The sequence below is a fragment of the Heptranchias perlo genome, chromosome 29, assembly GCF_035084215.1.
Source record: "Heptranchias perlo isolate sHepPer1 chromosome 29, sHepPer1.hap1, whole genome shotgun sequence".
NCBI classification, from domain to species: Eukaryota; Metazoa; Chordata; class Chondrichthyes; order Hexanchiformes; family Hexanchidae; genus Heptranchias; species Heptranchias perlo.
The window spans coordinates 25,668,022-25,687,396 of record NC_090353.1 but is presented as its reverse complement, the minus strand read 5'-3'; the positions used below and the strand labels follow the sequence as shown (position 1 = coordinate 25,687,396).

General features: G+C 43.4%; 1 protein-coding gene across 2 annotated transcripts in view; it reads left to right on the top strand.

The window, feature by feature from the left end:
- Positions 1–19,375, top strand: part of LOC137299531 (protein strawberry notch homolog 2-like) — a 160,728-nt gene that overhangs the window by 86,133 nt on the left and 55,220 nt on the right. For both annotated transcript variants that reach the window (XM_067968340.1, XM_067968341.1), the window contains 6 exons: positions 6,667–6,744; positions 10,034–10,130; positions 11,382–11,542; positions 16,201–16,334; positions 16,902–16,992; positions 17,836–17,979. In XM_067968340.1, the coding sequence (XP_067824441.1) occupies positions 6,667–6,744; positions 10,034–10,130; positions 11,382–11,542; positions 16,201–16,334; positions 16,902–16,992; positions 17,836–17,979 (705 nt within the window). The remainder of the gene's footprint in view (positions 1–6,666; positions 6,745–10,033; positions 10,131–11,381; positions 11,543–16,200; positions 16,335–16,901; positions 16,993–17,835; positions 17,980–19,375) is intronic.

The window sequence follows — 19,375 nt, the reverse complement described above, 5'->3', positions numbered from 1 at the left end:
CCTCCCCTCTCCCCAGTTCACATAGGCACTTTTCTCCCCCTTCATGTGGCACTCTTCATTCTACCTCCAGTTCACACTAGCACTATTCTCCCCCATTCTCCAGTTCATTGATGCTGTCTTTCCTGACAAGACCTCACCACCGTTCCCAGCTCCTACCTGATAGTGCTGTCTCTCAGGGGGGTATCAATCTCTGTTGTATGCAGTGGGTGGGGATTCCTGATGATCTAAGGCTACGGTAAGATCAGAAATTCCTACTTTCAGTGTACTGCAGTGTTCACCATCCCAGAGCAGTAGCAGCATCAGGTAGGAGCAGTCGTGAGGGGAGAGTCAGGGAGCAAAGCAGGATGATTTTTTGCAGGATAGTGTTATTTGTATGATTCTACGAGCAAAGCACACCTGCAATTTTCCAGTTGACCTGGTTATGAATATCTCCTTTTTTAAGTAGACAAACATCTTTTTAACATTTTTGAAGTGTTTGTGGGTGATTATTGCAGAATGAAAATCCATGATAATACTTTAAATTAACTGAGAGCCTGGTCTTTTTTCCTCATTTGTTTCTTATGTTTTCTTAATTTTCATTTTTGTTCTTCCTTTTTGAGTATCCTTCTCACTGAACACGCTTCTTTCTTTACTTTTGGCTAGGTTTCTGGGGTCTGTGATAAGGCCCACACACCTCATTGATTTGTCAAAATCATTCTATTTGACTTTGTTAAATAGAAATTAGATGCCTAGAGGTTATACTGACTTCCCACTTCGAGGAACACTAAGGGTTGAGTTTTAAGGTGGACATGGTGGAAATTCAGCAGGCCTGATTAAAAGCAGACTTCTGTTTCTTTTCTCATTAAGGTGGGGACGTTAGTGCTAAGGAATGGAACTCTTATCATTTCAGGCACCCAGTATTAGCAGCAAGCATTCCCAGGTCAGCGTAACAACCAGATGCAAAGTGATGCTCCCTCTCTCCTGACCCCATGAATGAGCCCCAGCCTCAGATGGGCTCCCCCTCATGCACCACCCCTATTGCACTACACCAGACATCCTTTGAGTCCTCAGAATGAGATTGGCAATTAGTGGAAAATAGGGACAGTTTTTTTGCCACATACCATGTTCACTCGGACTGCTCAAACTCATTTGACACAGCATTCTTACAGCCAATAGCCAGAGGAGACTGTCATTCCATCAATCTGATTCGAACTCAGTTCCCAGAGTGTCTAACCCATGTGTGCCACCCAGTTCCCTCAACTTTTCTCTGCCTTCTTGCTATAATGATTATTTATGCATTTCATATATGTATCTGTTCACTTCATGCCACCTTGTAATAAGGTGGTTCAATCCAGCTTTGATCCCCCACTCCACTCAGTTCCTATTTTCAGCTAGGTATCTTCCCATAGAGATGATGTGGAGATGCCGGTGATGGACTGGGGTTAACAATTGTAAACAATTTTACAACACCAAGTTATAGTCCAACGATTTTATTTGAAATTTACAAGCTTTCGGAGGCTTCCTCCTTCCTCAGGTAAATTTACCTGAGGAAGGAGGAAGCCTCCGAAAGCTTGTAAATTTCAAATAAAATCGTTGGTCTATAACTTGGTATTGTAAAATTGTTTACAATTCCCATAGAGAGGGAGAGCAATTCAGAGGAAGAATCATCTCCTAACTCACGCACTTTCTAGTGACCATAAGAACACAAGAACAGGAGGAGGCCATTCAGCCCCTCGAACCTGTTCCACCATTCAATTAGATTATGGCTGATCAGTGCCTTACCTCCATTTATCCCCCTTTGCTCCTTATCCTAGGATACCCTTACCTAACAAAATTCTATCGATCTCAGTCTTGAAAATGTTAATTGACCCAGCATCCACAGCCTTTTGGGGGAGAGAGTTTCAAATTTCCACTACCCTTTGTGTGGAAAAAGTGCTTCCTGACTTCATTCCTAATTGCCTAGCTCTAATTTTAAGCTTATCCCTCCTTGTTCTGGATTCCCTATCAGAGGGAATAGTTTCTCTATATCTACCTTACCAAATCCCTCTATCATTTTAAAGACCTTGATTAGGTCACTTCTCAACCTTCTAAACTCAAGGGAATACAAACCAAGTTTAGGCAACCTGTCCTTATAATTTAACCCTTTAAGCCCTGTTATAATTCTGGTGCACTGTATCCGTCCCGTCCCCCCACCAAGGCCAGGATACCTTTCCTGAGGTTCGGTGCCCAAAACTGAATATAGTAACCCAGACAGGGTCTGATCAAGGCACTGTACAACTGAAGCATCAGTTCGTCATTTTTGTATTCCAACCCACTTGAGATAAAGGCCAATATAACATTAGCCTTCTTGATTACATTTAGTACCCATGCACTAGTATTTAGTGACCTGTTCACATGAACACCCAAATTCCATTGCTCATCCATAGCTCTTAGTCTCTAACCATTAATAAAATATTTTGACTTGTCTTTCTCAGATCCAAAGTTTATGATCTCACACTTCCCCACGTTAAACTCCATCTGCTATAGTTTTGCCCACTCATTTAGTCTGTCTGTGTCCCTTTGTATCTTCCTGTTCCCATCTAAACATCTTACTGTTTCTCCTAAATTAATGTCATCTGCAAACTTGGATATACAATTGTCTATTCCTTCATCCAAGTCATTTAAATATTATGGTGAAAATCTGAGGCCCCAGAATAGATCCCTGGAGAATACCACTTATCACATTCAGCCAATCCGAGAATGTTCCCTTTATCCCTACTCTCTGTCTCCTAACTCTCAACCAATTACCAATCCATGTCACGAGGTGACCTCCAATTCCATGCGCTTTTAGTTTCGCTAATAGTTTCTTGTGCGGAACCTTATCAAATGCCTTCTGGAAGTCCTTATAAATAACATCCATAGACACGCCCCTGTCCGCCATGGTAGTGACCTCCTCAAAAAATTCAACTACATTAGTCAGATATGACCTACCCTTCACAAATCCATGCTGGCTCTCATTGATAAGCTCATACTTGCCCAAGTTCTCAGCCAGTCTGTCTCTGATGATAGATTGTAGTAACTTCCCCACAACTGATGGGTCTGTCGTTACTTGGGGCTCGATTTTAGGGTCGGGTTTCCTGCGGGTTTCCAGCGGGGGGGCCCCGAAAATCCCAATATGTGGTCACGTGACCGGATCGCACTGCGATCCCGACCACTTCCGGGTTCCCCGATGACGTGCGGGGCTGCGTGCGTGGCCCCCACTGGTGGGAATCCCACAGGCTATTAAAGCCAGCGGGGTTCCACTTGAGAGTACTTACCTTGCTTGTTGAGGTCAGTTAATGAGCTGAATCAGCTGTCAAAAGAGGAAGTGTGGGATTTTACCTGCATCGCAGAGTGTTTCACACACTGGGGGAAACAGTCTCTCTCCAACCAGGCGTGTTGCAGCCAGCAGCCTGTGGCAGGTGCCAAGGTGCACTCCACGGGGGAGAGCCCTCACCCACGCAGGAGGCCACCGCGTCACATAGGGCAACCCCTGCCCCCCACCACCCCCCGCCAAGCCAGAGGACAGACCGACACGAAACCGCAGCCCCAGTCCGAGGAACCACCCACCTACCCTGCACAACCCCTCAGACCAACACCTGCCAGATGGGTGGTGCGTGGACACCCTCGGAGGACGAACAGCATGACCAGCCCCAGCAGCCTCGCAGTCCATGCCGTCCGCCGCAGAGACGTGGAGCCCCCCAACACGGTGTTGTTGCACGCCCACCTGCACAGCAGGAGGGAGGGCTACCGCAGAGAGAGACGCATCGCAGAGGGCACTACCCTCGCCACAGGGTCCACAGACCGAGGCGCAGCTCCCCGGACCTCTCCGAGCAGCAGTGCACAGGGAGGCGCAGATTCGCTCGACGTGTAGTCGTGGAGATCTGCAGGCTCTTTCATGCCGAGCTGCTCCTGGCTGGCCCCAGCACCATCTGCTTACCTGTCGCTGTCAAAGTCACCACTGCCCTCCACAACTTCTCCTCCGTATCCTTCCAGGGTGCAGCCGGCTACACCGCCGATGTCTCTCAGTCGTCTGCGCGGAAGAGCCCTGCAAATACACCTGCACCTACTCTGCAGTAACACGATGGGTGGCATCAGTGGTGGGTCCTCATAGTGATACCCAGGAGCGGGCATTATTGGACACAACGGACAGGATTCGCGGAGACATGGCAGTGGTGGTGTCAATATAATGTGTGCTGTTTGTTGCTCTGAAATTCAATATAGGTAACACCCATGACAAACCCTCAGACACCCTTGTGCACCCCCTTCATGCTCACGACACGTTTGCCTTACGCTGCCTACCGCACATATGTGATGCATGCCCTGTGGCTGCAGCACAGGTGGTGGCAGGTTGAGTGAGGCTGGCCGTGAGGGAGATGCACGAGAGGGTGAGTATGGGATGGAGCAATGAGATTGTATGAGGATTGGGTTGCGTGTTAGTGGCAGGATGAGTACTGGCGAGGTGAGTAGGTGGAGGTAAGATGAGGATGGGGTTTGAGTGGGTATGAAGGGTGATGTGACAGAGTAGTGTTGGCGGTGCCGAAGGAGATGTGGGGTGGGGGCAGTGTTGTGGCAGACGGAGTGTAGGGGAAAGACTTCGTGTTCTCACTGTGGCTGACCTACTGCGGTCATTGCAGCGCCTCCTGCACTGTATGTAGGTGGGCGATATGTTGGTGGCGCAGGTGACCCCCTCTGCCACCTCGAGCCAGGCCTTCTTGGTGGCAGAGGCAGGCCGCTTCCTCCCGCCCGCCGGGGGGAAGATCTGTGTCTTCGCCCTCCTCCTCACCCCATCTGATGATACCTGGGGTGAGGCATCATTAAACTGGGAGCAGCCTTCCCCCTGGGCTGCTCCATGCTGCAATTTGTTCCATTGGTTGCAGCATCTGTCAGTGGAGGACTGCCCCTTTAACTAGAGAGCCTCCAGCTGACAGATCGTACTGCGCATGCGCAGCCCGCCCGACGCGCAGGCCAGCGCCGCGGACCCCGGAGGAGCAGGTAATTGATTCCTATTAGTGTGTTGCCTGCTACGATCGCGCAGGCAACCCACTAATTTCGCCGAGCGTGTTGACCACGCTCCCGAAACCCAACCCGCCTGAAACCCGCAGGCCTGGCAAAATCGAGCCCTTGGTTTCTCCCTTCCTCCTTTCTTAAATGATGGAGTGACATTTGCAATTTTCCAATCCAAAGGCACAATTACTAAATCTAGAGAATTGTGAAGCTCTGCAAATTTCTTACCTATTTCTTTTAATACTCTGGGGTGGAAACTATCATGTCTTAAAGAGATATATCAGGCCAACTAAAGAGGCATAAAAGAAAATTTCCCATCTTGCATTTTGCTGCAGGAGGTAGGTGACTCAGCTGTGCTAGAAAAGGAGAGAAGAATTACAGAATAATGTGCCCCTTAAAGAAAATCATACTGTGAATAAATTATATTGCTCATCTCAGAGTCTTCTACAAATATCGATAAGATATTTTATTTAAAGGAAAATGTCCCTGTCCTTGCAAAATCTCAGGCATCTCAGAGTTGCAGGTCAGCCTTTCTTACATGTAGGAGTTAATTAATAACAATCTATAGGAAATATAAGGGGGAAAATACTATATACTGAAAGTACTTTCGCCTACAAGTACTGTCTATCTCCTTTAAAAAGCTTGCAGGGAAAGGAAATAATCTTAATAGTGATCTTCTTTTTCCATTCACCGTCTGTAGAAATAACAGTACATTAGGTCAACTCATGTGTTTCTTGTCTGATTATATTAATGTAGTCAATTGTAAAATATTTTACTGTATCTTTTAAAATTGAAATAAATTCTATTACTCAGGTTTTTGTCCACGTACAAAGGCCTTTTTGTTGGCCTTCTTAAGTTGGCTTTCTGTTAATTTATCAAGATCATAATGATAGTATATTACCAAGAGGGTGAAAAATTTAGCTGCTATCATCTTTAGTATGGTGGGACATATTGCTGTACTGACGAGGTGTGCCATAGAGTGAAAGTTGTCATTTCACAAAGTGAGTTCCCAATCTCAGCTATACCATTCGGCAGAGGACAAGGGGAAAAAATTGGTAGCCAGGCGGTTAATGGTCAGAATTGATAGAGGCCTTAGGGCCGGTTACCTGGCATTACTCTCAATAGGGGAATGATGCGTAATGTGAGACACTTTAAAAAATAAAGTGGCAAGTGTTATGATCATTATATCACTTTGAATCAGTTGAGAGTAATGTGTGTGAAAATATTTTTATTTTATAAGTATTTATATATTTTTTCTCCTTCCCATTGCTTGCTCTCCTAATGTTTACACACTGTCCCTGGTGAGAAGAGAAACCTGCAGTCACTCCCTCTCCAATTTTTCATTCTCTCTTTGTGGAGAAGCATCAATCCTTCTCTGCTCTGGTAATAGGTGATTTTGGGAACTTATCTTGTATGAGCCCAGGCAGTGAGTGTCGGGAGAATACACAATCATGGAGAGTATCACAGCTAAGACCTTTCCAGTTTTCATTTGATGTCCACACGGACCCCTTTAACAGCAGGAATGACATAGGAAACCTTGCTTATTGCATGTTTCTGTACTTTTTGAAGGGACTTCATATATGAAATAGCTTTGCAGTTTATTTGAGTTACTGTTTTGGTGTGCTATTGCAAAAAATGATTCCCCCCGTTTGTATTTTACAGCTTACCCATCGATTTTCAGTACCTTCACCATTTTCAAATCACCTGCAAATCAACAATGGTCCAACTCACTCTTTTCAGGTATTTTTGCTGCCAGTAGTTTACACCTGTATTCCAAAAGTACAATATGCTTGTCCTGTTAACCTTTTGAGAAGTTTAAGAAATCATAAACATTTTACCCTAAAAATATTTTTAGCAACAAAGTACTGAATGTTACAGAACATTGAGGCCATGTTTTATTTACTTGGAGGTAATCAGGTTGATTTCATTGCCGATATTCAGCCCTATTTACATATGTCTACATTTTGTTGAGTAATTTTATGACAAAAGATACATCAACATTTGAAAACAGATCTCAGAATATTAATTAATTCTGGAATTTCTTGACACCTTGGGCTCGATTTTCGCGTCGGGTTACCTGCGGGTTTCCAGCGGGGGGGCCCTGAAAATCCCGATATCCGGTCACGTGACCGGATCACGCCGAAATCCCGGCCACTTCCGGGTACCACGCTGACGTGCGGGGCTGCGCGCGCAAGCCCCGCTGGTGGGAATCCCGCAGGCAATTAAAGCCAGCGGGGTTCCACTTGAGAGTACTTACCTTGCTTGTTGAGGTCAGTTAATGAGCTGAAGCAGCTGTCAAAAGAGGAAGTGTGGGATTTTAGGTTCAAGGCAGTGAGTTTCACACACTGGGGGAAACAGTCTCTCTCCAACCAGGCGTGTTGCAGCCAGCAGCCTGTGGCAGGTGCCAAGGTGCACTCCACGGGGGAGAGCCCTCACCCACGCAGGAGGCCACCGCGTCACATAGGGCAACCCCTGCCCTCCACCACCCCCCGCCAAGCCAGAGGACAGACCGACACGAAACCGCAGCCCCAGTCCGAGGAACCACCCACCTACCCTGCACAACCCCTCAGACCAACACCTGCCAGATGGGTGGTGCGTGGACACCCTCGGAGGACGAACAGCATGACCAGCCCCAGCAGCCTCACAGTCCACGCCGTCCGCCGCAGAGACGTGGAGCCCCCCAACACGGTGTTGTTGCACGCCCACCTGCACAGCAGGAGGGAGGGCTACCGCAGGGAGAGACGCATCGCAGAGGGCACTACCCTCGCCACAGGGTCCACAGACCGAGGCGCAGCTCCCCGGACCTCTCCGAGCAGCAGTGCACAGGGAGGCGCAGATTCGCTCGACATGTAGTCGTGGAGATCTGCAGCCTCTTTCATGCCGAGCTGCTCCTGGCTGGCCCCAGCACCAACTGCTTACCTGTCGCTGTCAAAGTCACCACTGCCCTCCACAACTTCGCCTCCGCATCCTTCCAGGGTGCAGCCGGCTACACCACCGATGTCTCTCAGTCGTCTGCGCAGAAGAGCCCTGCAAATACACCTGCACCTACTCTGCAGTAACACGATGGGTGGCATCAGTGGTGGGTCCTCATAGTGATACCCAGGAGCGGGCATTATTGGACACAACGGACAGGATTCGCGGAGACATGGCAGTGGTGGTGTCAATATAATGTGTGCTGTTTGTTGCTCTGAAATTCAATATGGGTAACACCCATGACAAACCCTCAGACACCCTTGTGCACCCCCTTCATGCTCACGACACGTTTGCCTTACGCTGCCTACCGCACATATGTGATGCATGCCCTGTGGCTGCAGCACAGGTGGTGGCAGGTTGAGTGAGGCTGGCCGTGAGGGAGATGCACGAGAGGGTGAGTATGGGATGGAGCAATGAGATTGTATGAGGATAGGGTTGCGTGTTAGTGGCAGGATGAGTACTGGCGAGGTGAGTAGGTGGAGGTAAGATGAGGATGGGGTTTGAGTGGGTATGAAGGGTGATGTGACAGAGTAGTGTTGGCGGTGCCGAAGGAGATGTGGGGTGGGGGCAGTGTTGTGGCAGACGGAGTGTAGGGGAAAGACTTCGTGTTCTCACTGTGGCTGACCTACTGCGGTCATTGCAGCGCCTCCTGCACTGTATGCAGGTGGGCGATATGTTGGTGGCGCAGGTGACCCCCTCTGCCTCCTCGAGCCAGGCCTTCTTGGTGGCAGAGGCAGGCCGCTTCCTCCCGCCCGCCGGGTGGAAGATCTCTGTCTTCGCCCTCCTCCTCACCCCATCTGATGATACCTGGGGTGAGGCATCATTAAACTGGGAGCAGCCTTCCCCCTGGGCTGCTCCATGCTGCAATTTGTTCCATTGGTTGCAGCATCTGTCAGTGGAGGACTGCCCCTTTAACTAGAGAGCCTCCAGCTGACAGATCGTACTGCGCATGCGCAGCCCGCCCGACGCGCAGACCAGCAGCGTGGACCCTGGAGGAGCAGGTAATTGATTCCTATTAGTGGATTGCCTGCTACGATCGCGTGGGCAACCCACTAATTTCGCCGAGCGTGTTGACCACGCTCCCGGAGGAGCACCCGCTGGGAACCCGCAGGCCTGCTAAATTCGAGCCCCTGATGTGCACTTGAAGCCAAAATAAAGTTGATGTGACACAAACAAAGTCCATGGGCCCTGAAATTCATAGACCCTTTGAAGGGGGCAAAAGTACAAAGTGGCGGGGAGGGAGACTTAATTGCTAAGACTTAATATTGTGTGTCAGACAGTATTCTCAATGTAAGAAACTGAAAATAAAGCTGTAAAAATATATTTGTTAGTTGATAAGTGGCTTGGATGTTATTGTCCTTGAAAACCCTTGAAAGATAGTCACATTTAGCATGTGACAGACGTTCCACACACATAGAGCTGGAACCTCGATGTTGTTTCAGATATGATGTCTTAATAAATTTCACATTACTCAACGTACCAGGTGATTGACAACTTGATGTCCAGTAACCATTTGACAACATTTATTGTGTTAATTAATAACACATAACAGGAGCACTTTGTCCTGTTCCCCACAAAAGAACTCCCAGGCTTCAAGCTACCCCGGAAATAATGGTCCATGTGGATCCATTTCAGAACATCGGAAGACAGATGCGGTCATTTCTTACACCTGGATGATGAGAGACAACATACAATGTGCCTGCAGATATCGGTCACAAACTCTGGGCCACATTGTAAATCAGTGCCCGCTTCGACTGTTTCCTGGCAGTATACTAAGACTTACACGGAGCCACATAATGGCTGACTCTTTTTGAACAATTTTACCTGCCTGTCCTGGACATGAATTTTTTGTAATTCTAAAATGCCATATTACTTAGTGATATAAGTTGAAATGATACTGATGTTATATTTGACATGAGTTCCTCATGTTTTAAAACTGGCAGTGAAAGTGTTCAAAGTGTGACATCTTGTTATGAAAGCAAATAAAAGAAAATTCACAGTATCACAGTAGAATTTTCACATTTGAGTGATGGTGACGCTTCTGATGCTCTTACAGACCCCATTACAACCAGAAGAGGAAGAAGACGCTGATGATGAGGAACCAGAAGAATTGGGACATGCAGAAACATATGCAGATTATGTACCTTCCAAATGTACGTGGTGACAAATTGCTGTGGGGTAGTTTCTTGTAATGGATTTTTGAAGTATTTGTAGTATTATGTTTGGTTACCAACCACCTTGCCCCGCCCAAATGAGACGATCAGATTTCTTTTATAAGAATAAAATGAAGCAATCCAGACCAAAAGTTCTGAAGTGTAATAATTTAGTGACAATTTTGTATGATATTTGATCGTTTAAAATGTCAACTACTGCACCCTCCTCGAACATCTCTCATATTGTACTTCAGTGGCACTGGTCCACGATTCCTGAAACATCGTAGATGTTATATTGCCTCCAACAGCCTCTACTCCTGTGTTCCCCATCCACCTCTGTTGTAGCCGCTGGCTGTATCCTTGATCCCCTCTTTTTTATTGATACGATTCCCTTCGGCGATATCATCCAGAAGCATTGGGACAGCTTCTACCACATCTACACGACAACACTTAGCTCTACCTCCCTTTCTCCTCCATCAACCCCAACGCTATCATTAGGCACCCGTGCCCTCAGCTCCATCAACTTCCCTGCTGCCACTAAATCATAATACTCAAAGGTGTGAATCCCTTATATACTGCTCAGCTGACCTGTGTCCAATCCATTACCAAGACCACTTTCTTCTTCCTCTGAACCACCAGTTTTCACCCCTACCTCCCCTTCTGATGCCGAAACCCCATCCATGCCCTTATTTCCTTGAGGTTTGATTTCACCAATAGCTTCCTTACTTCCACCCTTCATAAACTGTAAGTCATCCAGAATGCCACTCGCACCCCCATCATAACTGTCCTTCTTGAACCATGCTAACTTGCCCTAAGGAATCATCTTTAAAATTATTGTCTTTACTTTCAGATCCTTCCATGGTTACACCACACACTGCCTGAACAATAACCTCCACCCAAGCATTGCTACATATATGCTCCATCCCTCCAACACTGGTTTACTCCTTGTTCCGTGCACCATCATCAGTGACCATTCTTTTAGCCACTATTTTCCTGTCTTCTAGAACTCACTCCCTTAACACTTGTACCTTATAACCGCCCTTTCCACTTACAAAAGCTTACTAAATGTACAAATGTAAATTGCTGTTATAAAATAGTCTCAGAAAGCTTACCTAAAATAATCCTGCTATTAAATAGATATATTATTGGAAATAATATGACTGCTGTTTGATGATTGTTTTAGAAGGGCTGTTTACTCTATGTATAAAATGGAAATATCTATGATAATAAAAAATATATTTTCATATGCAGCTAAAATTGGAATTAGCCACCCAGACAGAGTGGTTGAAACAAGTACTTTGTCAAGTGTGCCACCTCCAGACATCAGATACACCCTCTGCCTTCCTCAAAAGACAATTTCAAATGGTTCATTGTCTGCACTACAACTAGAAGCAATCATTTATGCATGTCAGGTATGGTGTACTTACTGCATTTCTTTGAATTACCTAAAAGAATATGGTGGATGTGTTATGGCTTTATATTGATAATAAGATATTAAATTCTCAAAATAAAAAATGGTTCAAACATAATTGTTTTTATATATTTGTTCTCAATATGTGGGTGACCCTGGCAAGGCCACACTTACTACCCATCGCTAGTTGAATTAAGAAGATGGTGGGCCTTCTCCTTGCTTTGTAGCATCTGAATTTTTTATTAAACAACTGAATTAAGAATCAATCATATAGTGTGGGGCTAAAGTCATGTGTAGGAGTGGCTAGTTCCCTTCCCTGAAGGACACTGGTGAACAAGTTGGATTTTTGTAACAATCTAGCAGCTTTCATGGTCATTTTTTCTGCTGCCAGTCCTCACATTAGCTAATTTATTGAATTCTATTTTACAGCTTGTCATGTTGGGACTTGAACTCATAACCTCTGGGTTGCCAGTCTAGGACCATAAATACTACACTACTGTAACCTCTATATAGTGGGTCATATAGTATCCTGCAATTGTAAATAAAAATCTTGAATGCAATTAAACATGTTTGGACAAACACCCTACTGGCTCTAAATTTCTTGCACGTTTAGAATTTGGGTTTTTTGCAGTTCTTAATGACATTTCATACAAAAGGCATGCAAAATAGTCAACAATAAAGCAAGTTTTTTTGTGGTATGACTTAAAATGAGTTTCTTGCCAAGAGTTCTGCACGTGCTTGTGGATACAGAACTTAAACAGGTGCTGACAGTGCAAAGGCCATTTACCTCAATAGCTAATTTCTTTTCAGAGATCCTATTTAAAACAGACCATGTAAATTATTAACCTAACAGCATTAGGACAATGTCTTGTGTTTGAAAAGATTCATTCTAGTTGGAAAATAGAGGGCATAAATTTAGACGGGAAGAAGAGGTTCGGAGAAAGTTTTTGCAGACATTGTTAAAACATGGCATGCCCTACCAGAACCAGAATAGCTTTTAATAGGGAAATAGATAAATATATGAAAAAGAAAAAGTTAAAAAGGTTTTGGGAAAGGACAGAATGGACTAAGTGGATAGCTCTTTCAGAGAGTCAGCACAGGAGTGGTGGGCTGAATAATCTCCTTCTTTGCTGTAAGATTCTGTGGTTCTGTATAGGACGATTTGGTTTCAATGTCCAGTTTGGGAAAAGTTACTAAAACTGTGATATTGCTCTTTTCTGAAAAAACTAATTGTGCTACTGACAACTAGGAAGAAAAAAAAATGAAAATTGGTTAAAGGGGCTCTGCTCCAGGACCTCCATTTAAAGATATTGGAATTTAAAAGACGTCTAGCGGTAGTTTTTTAACTTGCCATTCGAGCATAAAACTGGAATGCACCTTGAAATAAATGGACATGAAAATCAGGCAGTTTCTATAAAGGGTAGCCGTTCCGCAACACCAATTTTACAGGGTGGCAAGTTGAAAATCTACCCCCAGTGTTTTTTCAGTCCTTATTTGTTTAAACTGCAAGCATGATGACATTGTTAGTGGAACTGACTGAGAGGAGATACAGAATTTAACTGTGCAATAGAGTTAATTTAACTTCAGTAAATTTAGTCACTAACTTTGGGTACTTCACTGATATTGTGAGTACAGCTTTGTGTTAATTTATCCTACTCACACTAACAGACATGGTAAATCCTCCAAACCAGCAGCCCCGCTGATGTCATTAGCTTTCACTGAAACCAAAAAACTCAATGGAAAAAATATTAAAGTTAATAATTGTTTAAACCTAATTTTAATTTTAAAACGATTTCGATGGCTTACTTCTTAAAATGCAACAATTACGCATTGGTTGCTGTGAAAAGTTACTTTAATTTTTTTTCCATTTTTCTCCTGAAGGCACTAACTCATGTTGGGGTATGGTTCAACAAGTGCCAGGAGCCCACTGGTACCTGGGCCAAGTAGGCAATCCTCATGTGTGCACCTTGACTGTGAGTCTTGCCAGGCAATTTACCTACAGGGATATCATAGCCAAGCCTGATCCTGTCACTCACTCAACATCTACCCATGCATGATTTCTAGCAAAACTCACTGGATAGCAATTGGGGTGGAAATGCTGGCTGAATCTCTTCTCCCAGTTTAGGGATTCAGTTACCATTGCAATACCTTGACTGCTATCCTGACTAAAATCAGTTAATTCATATTCACCAGGGGAAAAAAATCTATGGGCCTAGTTATCTCTATGACTGTACCAGACCTGGTAGTGCATTTATTCATTTAGCCATCGGGACGGCTTAGTCTAATTATGTTATTCATTTCAATGCTGGTGTATGTATCTATCTGGGTTAGTTAGTAATCTCACAGTAAAGAATCCTCTGGGGAAGAGTGATCATAATACAATAGAATTTCATATTGAGTTTGAGAGTGACGTACTTAAGACCGAAACTAGAGTCTTAAACTTAAACAAAGCCGATTACATAGGTACGAGGGGCAAGTTGGCTAAGGTAGATTGGGAAATTAGATTAAAAGGTATGACAGTAGATAAGTAATGACAAATATTTAAAGAAATATTTCAATATTCTCAACGAATATACATTCCATTGAGAAATAAAAACTCCACGGGAAAAGTGATTCATCCATGGCTAACTAAAGAAGTTAGGGAGAGTGTTAGATTAAAAGAAGAGGCCTTCAATGTTGCAAAGAAGAGTAGTAAGCCTGAGGATTGAGCGAGTTTTAGAAACCAGCAAAGGATGACCAAAAAATTGATAAAAAGGGAGAAAATAGAATATGAAAGTAAACTAGCAAAACATATAGAAACGGATTGTAAGAGCTTCTACAAGTATTTAAAAAGGAAGAGAGTAGCAAAAGTAAACGTTGGTCCCTTAGAGACTGAGACAAGAGAAATTATAATGGGGAGAAAGGAAATGGCAGAGACGTTAAACAAATATTTTATATCTGTCTTCACAGTAGAAGACTCAAAAAGGAATCCAGAAATAGTGGGGAACCAAGGGGCTAATGAGAGTGAGGAACTTAAAGTAATTAATAGCAGTAGAGAAAAAGTACTGGAGAAACTAATGGGACTAAAAGCCGATAAATCCCCTGGACCCGATGGCCTACATCCTAGGATTCTAAAAGAGGTGGCTGCAGAGGTAGTGGATGTATTGGTTATGATCTTCTACAATTCCCTAGATTCTAGAACGGTCCCAGAAGATTGGAAGGTAGCAAATGTAACCCCGCTATTCAAGAAAAGAGGGAGAGATAAAACAGGAAACTACAGACCAGTTAGCCTGATATCAGTCGTCGGGAAAATGCTGGAATCCATTATTAAGGAAGTGGTAGCCGAGCACTTAGAAAATGATAATATGATTAAGCAGAGTCAACACAGTTTTATTTAACTTAATTAGAGTTTTTTGAGGATGTAACTATCATGGTAGATAAAGGTGAACCAGTGGATGTAGTATATTTGGATTTTCAAAAGGCATTTGATAAGATGCCACATAAAAGGTTGTTATGCAAGATAAGGGCTCATGGGGTTGGAGGTAATATATTAGCATGGATAGAGGATTGGTTAAAGGACAGAAAACAAAGTATGGATAAACAGGTCATTTTCAGGTTGGCAGGCTGTAACTAGTGAGGTGCTGCAATGAACAGTGCTTGGGCCTCAGCTATTTACAATCTATATTAATGACTTAAATGAAGGGACTGAGTGTAATGTATTCAAGTTTGCTGACGATACAAAGCTAGGTGGGAAAGCAAGCTGTGAGGAGGACATAAAGAGTCTGCAAAGGAATATAGACAGATTAGGTGAGTGGGCAAGAAGCTGGCAGATGGAGTATAATGTGGGGAAATGTGAGGTTTTTCACTTTGGTAGGAAGAATAGAAAAACAGAATATTTTTTAAATGGTGAGAAACTATTAAATGTAGGTGTTCAGAGGGATTTGGGTGCCCTCATATAAGAAACACAAAAAGTTAGCATGCAGGTACAGCAAGCAATAAGGAAGGCAAATGGCATGATGGCCTTTATTGCAAGAGGTTTGGAGTACAAGAGTAAGGAAGTCTTACTACAGTTGTACAGGGCTTTGGTGAGACCTCACCTGGAGCACTGTGTACAGTTTTGGTCTCCTTATCTAAGGAAGGATATACTTGGCCTAGAGGCGGTGCGACGAAGATTCACTAGGTGATTCCTGGGATGAGACGGTTGTCCTATGAGGAGAGGTTGAGTAGAATGGGCCTATACTTTCTGGAGTTTAGAAGAATGAGAGGTGATCTCATTGAAACATACAAGATTCTGAGGGAGCTTGACAGGGTAGATGCTGAGAGGTTGTTTCCCATGGCTGGAGAGTTTAGAACTAGGGGGCATAGTCTCAGGATAAAACTGAGATGAGGAGGAATTTCTTCACACAGAGGGTTGTGAATGTTTGGAATTCTCCCCAGAGGACTGTGGATGCTGAGTCGTTGAATATGTTCAAGGTTGAGGTAGATAGATGTTTGGACTCGAGGGGAATCAAGGGATATGGGGATTGGGCAGGAAAGTGAAGTTGAGGTCAAAGATCAGTCATGATCTTATTGAATGGTGAAGCAGGCTCAGGGGGCTGTATGGCCTACTCCTGCTCCTATTTCTTATGTTCTTATGTTATTGCGTGAAGGAAAAATTCTATTTCTTTGATATCTTTTTAGCAACATGAAATCCTGTTGGAAAATAACCATCGTGCAGGGTTTCTTATTGGCGATGGAGCTGGGGTTGGAAAGGGAAGAACTGTGGCTGGCATCATTTGTGAAAATTACATAAAGGGCAGAAAGAAATCATTGTGGTAAGTATAAAGTCATTGCAGCATGTGTGCAAAAGTGGCCTGTTACATTTTTGAAAAAAAAGTAGATTGAATTCAGGGAACTTATTTTAAAGTACCTAAGAATCACTCCCTTATTGTAGTTATTTTGGTTTAAGCTCTGAAAGTTAAACCAATGTGTTATCACTCCCGTGTTCTTACATAACATACAAAAATGAACAAAAGTGTGGTTTATACACTATGTATTACCACAACTCTGTAGATCTCCAGTCTGAAAGGGGTTCATTTTGCAAAAATAAATCTGTTTTATGGCATGTGATTCATTGAATGCTCCATTCTTCACCTTAACATTTCGCTGAGAGAATATTATAATCACAGAGGTATTATGCAGTTTGTAGCTGGTGACACAAAGTATGCTTAGAAATGTTACGTTTGTATCCAGTGCCTGGAAATGTTGTCAATGATACCTATACATGCATGGGAAATAAAATAATAAAATGCTGGATATCATTTAATTATACTAATTAAAATGCACTGTTGAAATGCAAGGCAAACAGTGTGTTAATCAGATTCAATATTATCATGTTATAGGTTTAGCGTCTCCAATGACCTGAAATATGATGCTGAACGGGACCTTAGAGATATTGATGCTGCAAATATTCCAGTGCATGCTCTCAACAAGGTATGAAGAGCCATCTAACATAGTGCATTTATGTAGAATCTAAAGTAAAACTAAATTAAAGTTCCATGTCTGTTTTGAAATATCAGTGCAGAATATTGAGGACGATATATGACATTGGAAATAGTGTCGTCTTTTCTTTCGTTGTGAATGCAAAGTCTTTCTCCCCTTAGTTTATCAATGACATACACTATGGGATGATGTGGAGATGCCGGTGATGGACTGGGGTGGACAAATGTAAGGAGTCTTACAACACCAGGTTATAGTCCAACAGCTTTATTTGAAATCACAAGCTTTCGGAGGCTTCCTCCTTCGTCAGGTGTGACGAAGGAGGAAGCCTCCGAAAGCTTGTGATTTCAAATAAAGCTGTTGGACTATAACCTGGTGTTGTAAGACTCCATACACTATGGGAGTAATTTTAACCTAACCCACCCAGCAGGAAAATGACAAGATTGGATGGGGCACCTGTTTCACACCTTACCTGACGTTACTATCCCTTGAATTCAATGGAAAGTAAAATCAGGCAGAGTGTAAAATAGGTGCCTGAACCGATCCTGTCAGCTTCCCACCGGGCAGGTTAGATTAAAATTACCCCCTATATATATCCTGGCTGAAAGGGCAGGAAGACAGCCTGTTCCCTGCAGTGCTTGACCTGGCCACCAAGAGGTGCAGAAGATCAGCCAGGATGACTTGACCTCTGATTTTCCTTCTCTCTCTGTGGGATGCACCTAATTAAACGGAAGATTCTTATTATTGTAAAGTAGATTATATTGTGATAGCCATGTTCATCACAGTGCTTTTTAATTGGTAACATACATCACAATGTGTTTGTTTAATTGGTACCAGATAAAGTATGGTGATACAGCTACTTCTGAAGGTGTTTTGTTCGCAACCTACTCTGCACTGATTGGTGAAAGTCAAGCTGGTGGTCAACACAGAACAAGGCTAAAGCAGATTCTGGATTGGTGCGGAGAGTTCTTTGATGGCGTTGTATCCTTTAATATTTAAACTTCTGAGTGATTAATTAAATTATATTAAAGCAATACATATTGAAATTAAATAAATAAACTTTCAATATGATTTGAAGTACTAGGAAAGTTCATTCTAAAAAATTTATCAATGATCAAATTGAAATAGTATGTTCCATGTGCCACAAATAAAAGTAAAGGTGCATTTTTATCATTATTTGTTTTCTAGAGTGTTGCAATAGATTGCATATAATTCAAGAAGATTGGAACTGATGGTGACAGATGGGAGATCTATCATTTTTAAAAGGCAGATGAACCTTGAGGTAGACCACAGACCATAGAATGATACAACACAGAAGGAGGCCATTCTGTCCATCATGCCTGTGCCGGCTCTTTGAAAGAGTTATCTAATTAGTCCCACTCTCCTGCTCTTTCCCCATAGCCCTGCAAATTTTTCCCCTTCAAGTATTTATCCAATTCCCTTTTAAAAGTTGTTATTGAATCTGCTTCCACCACCCTTTCAGGCAGTGCATTCCTTATCATAACAACTTGCTGCATAAAAAATGTTTTCCTCATGTTGCCTCTGGCTCTTTTGCCAATTATTTTAAATCTGTGTCCTCTGGTTGCTAATCCTCCTGCCAGTGGAAACAGTTTCTCCTTATTTACTCTACCAAAACCCTTCATTATTTTGAACATCTATTAAATCTCCCCTTTTAACTTTTAAAATCTCCCCTTAACATTCTCTGCTCTAAGGAGAACAACCCCAGCTTCTCTAGTCTCTCCACATAACTGAAGTCCCTCATCCCTGATACCATTCTGGTCAATCTCCTCTGCATCCTCTCCCGGGCCTTGACATCCTTCCTAAATTGTGGTGCCCAGAATTGAACCCAATACTCCAGCTGAGACCTAACCAGTGATTTATAAAGGTTTACCATAACTTCCTTATTTTTGTACCCTATGTCTCTGTTTATAAAGCCACGAATTCCATATACTTTTTTTTTAACAGCCTTATCAATTTGTCCTGCCTCCTTCAAAGACAACTTGGCATGGATTATTTGGCTAGTCCACAGATATGATAGAATAACTTAGTATTGTTTACCTGGATGCAGGCGACAAAACTGATCGGTTATGATTATTTGTCACTTTGTTGTGGAAGAGGTTCTTCAAGCAAGGTTCTTACAGCTTGGCTTTGTCTTGGAAGTAGATGGAAGGCTTGCGACTGGTTTCTGAGTGGGAAGGACACTGAACTTTGAAGTCCAATTTGACAGACAGTTCTGTAGCCAAGAGCTGGGCGTTATGGGTAAATTGCTTTAAACAGCTGCCTCTGAGTTTCATCAGTTCTTTTGGTTACATTGATGTCAAGGCAAACATGAGCTTCAGTCAATGCTGTACCAAAAAAAAGATAAACTGGTCATTCA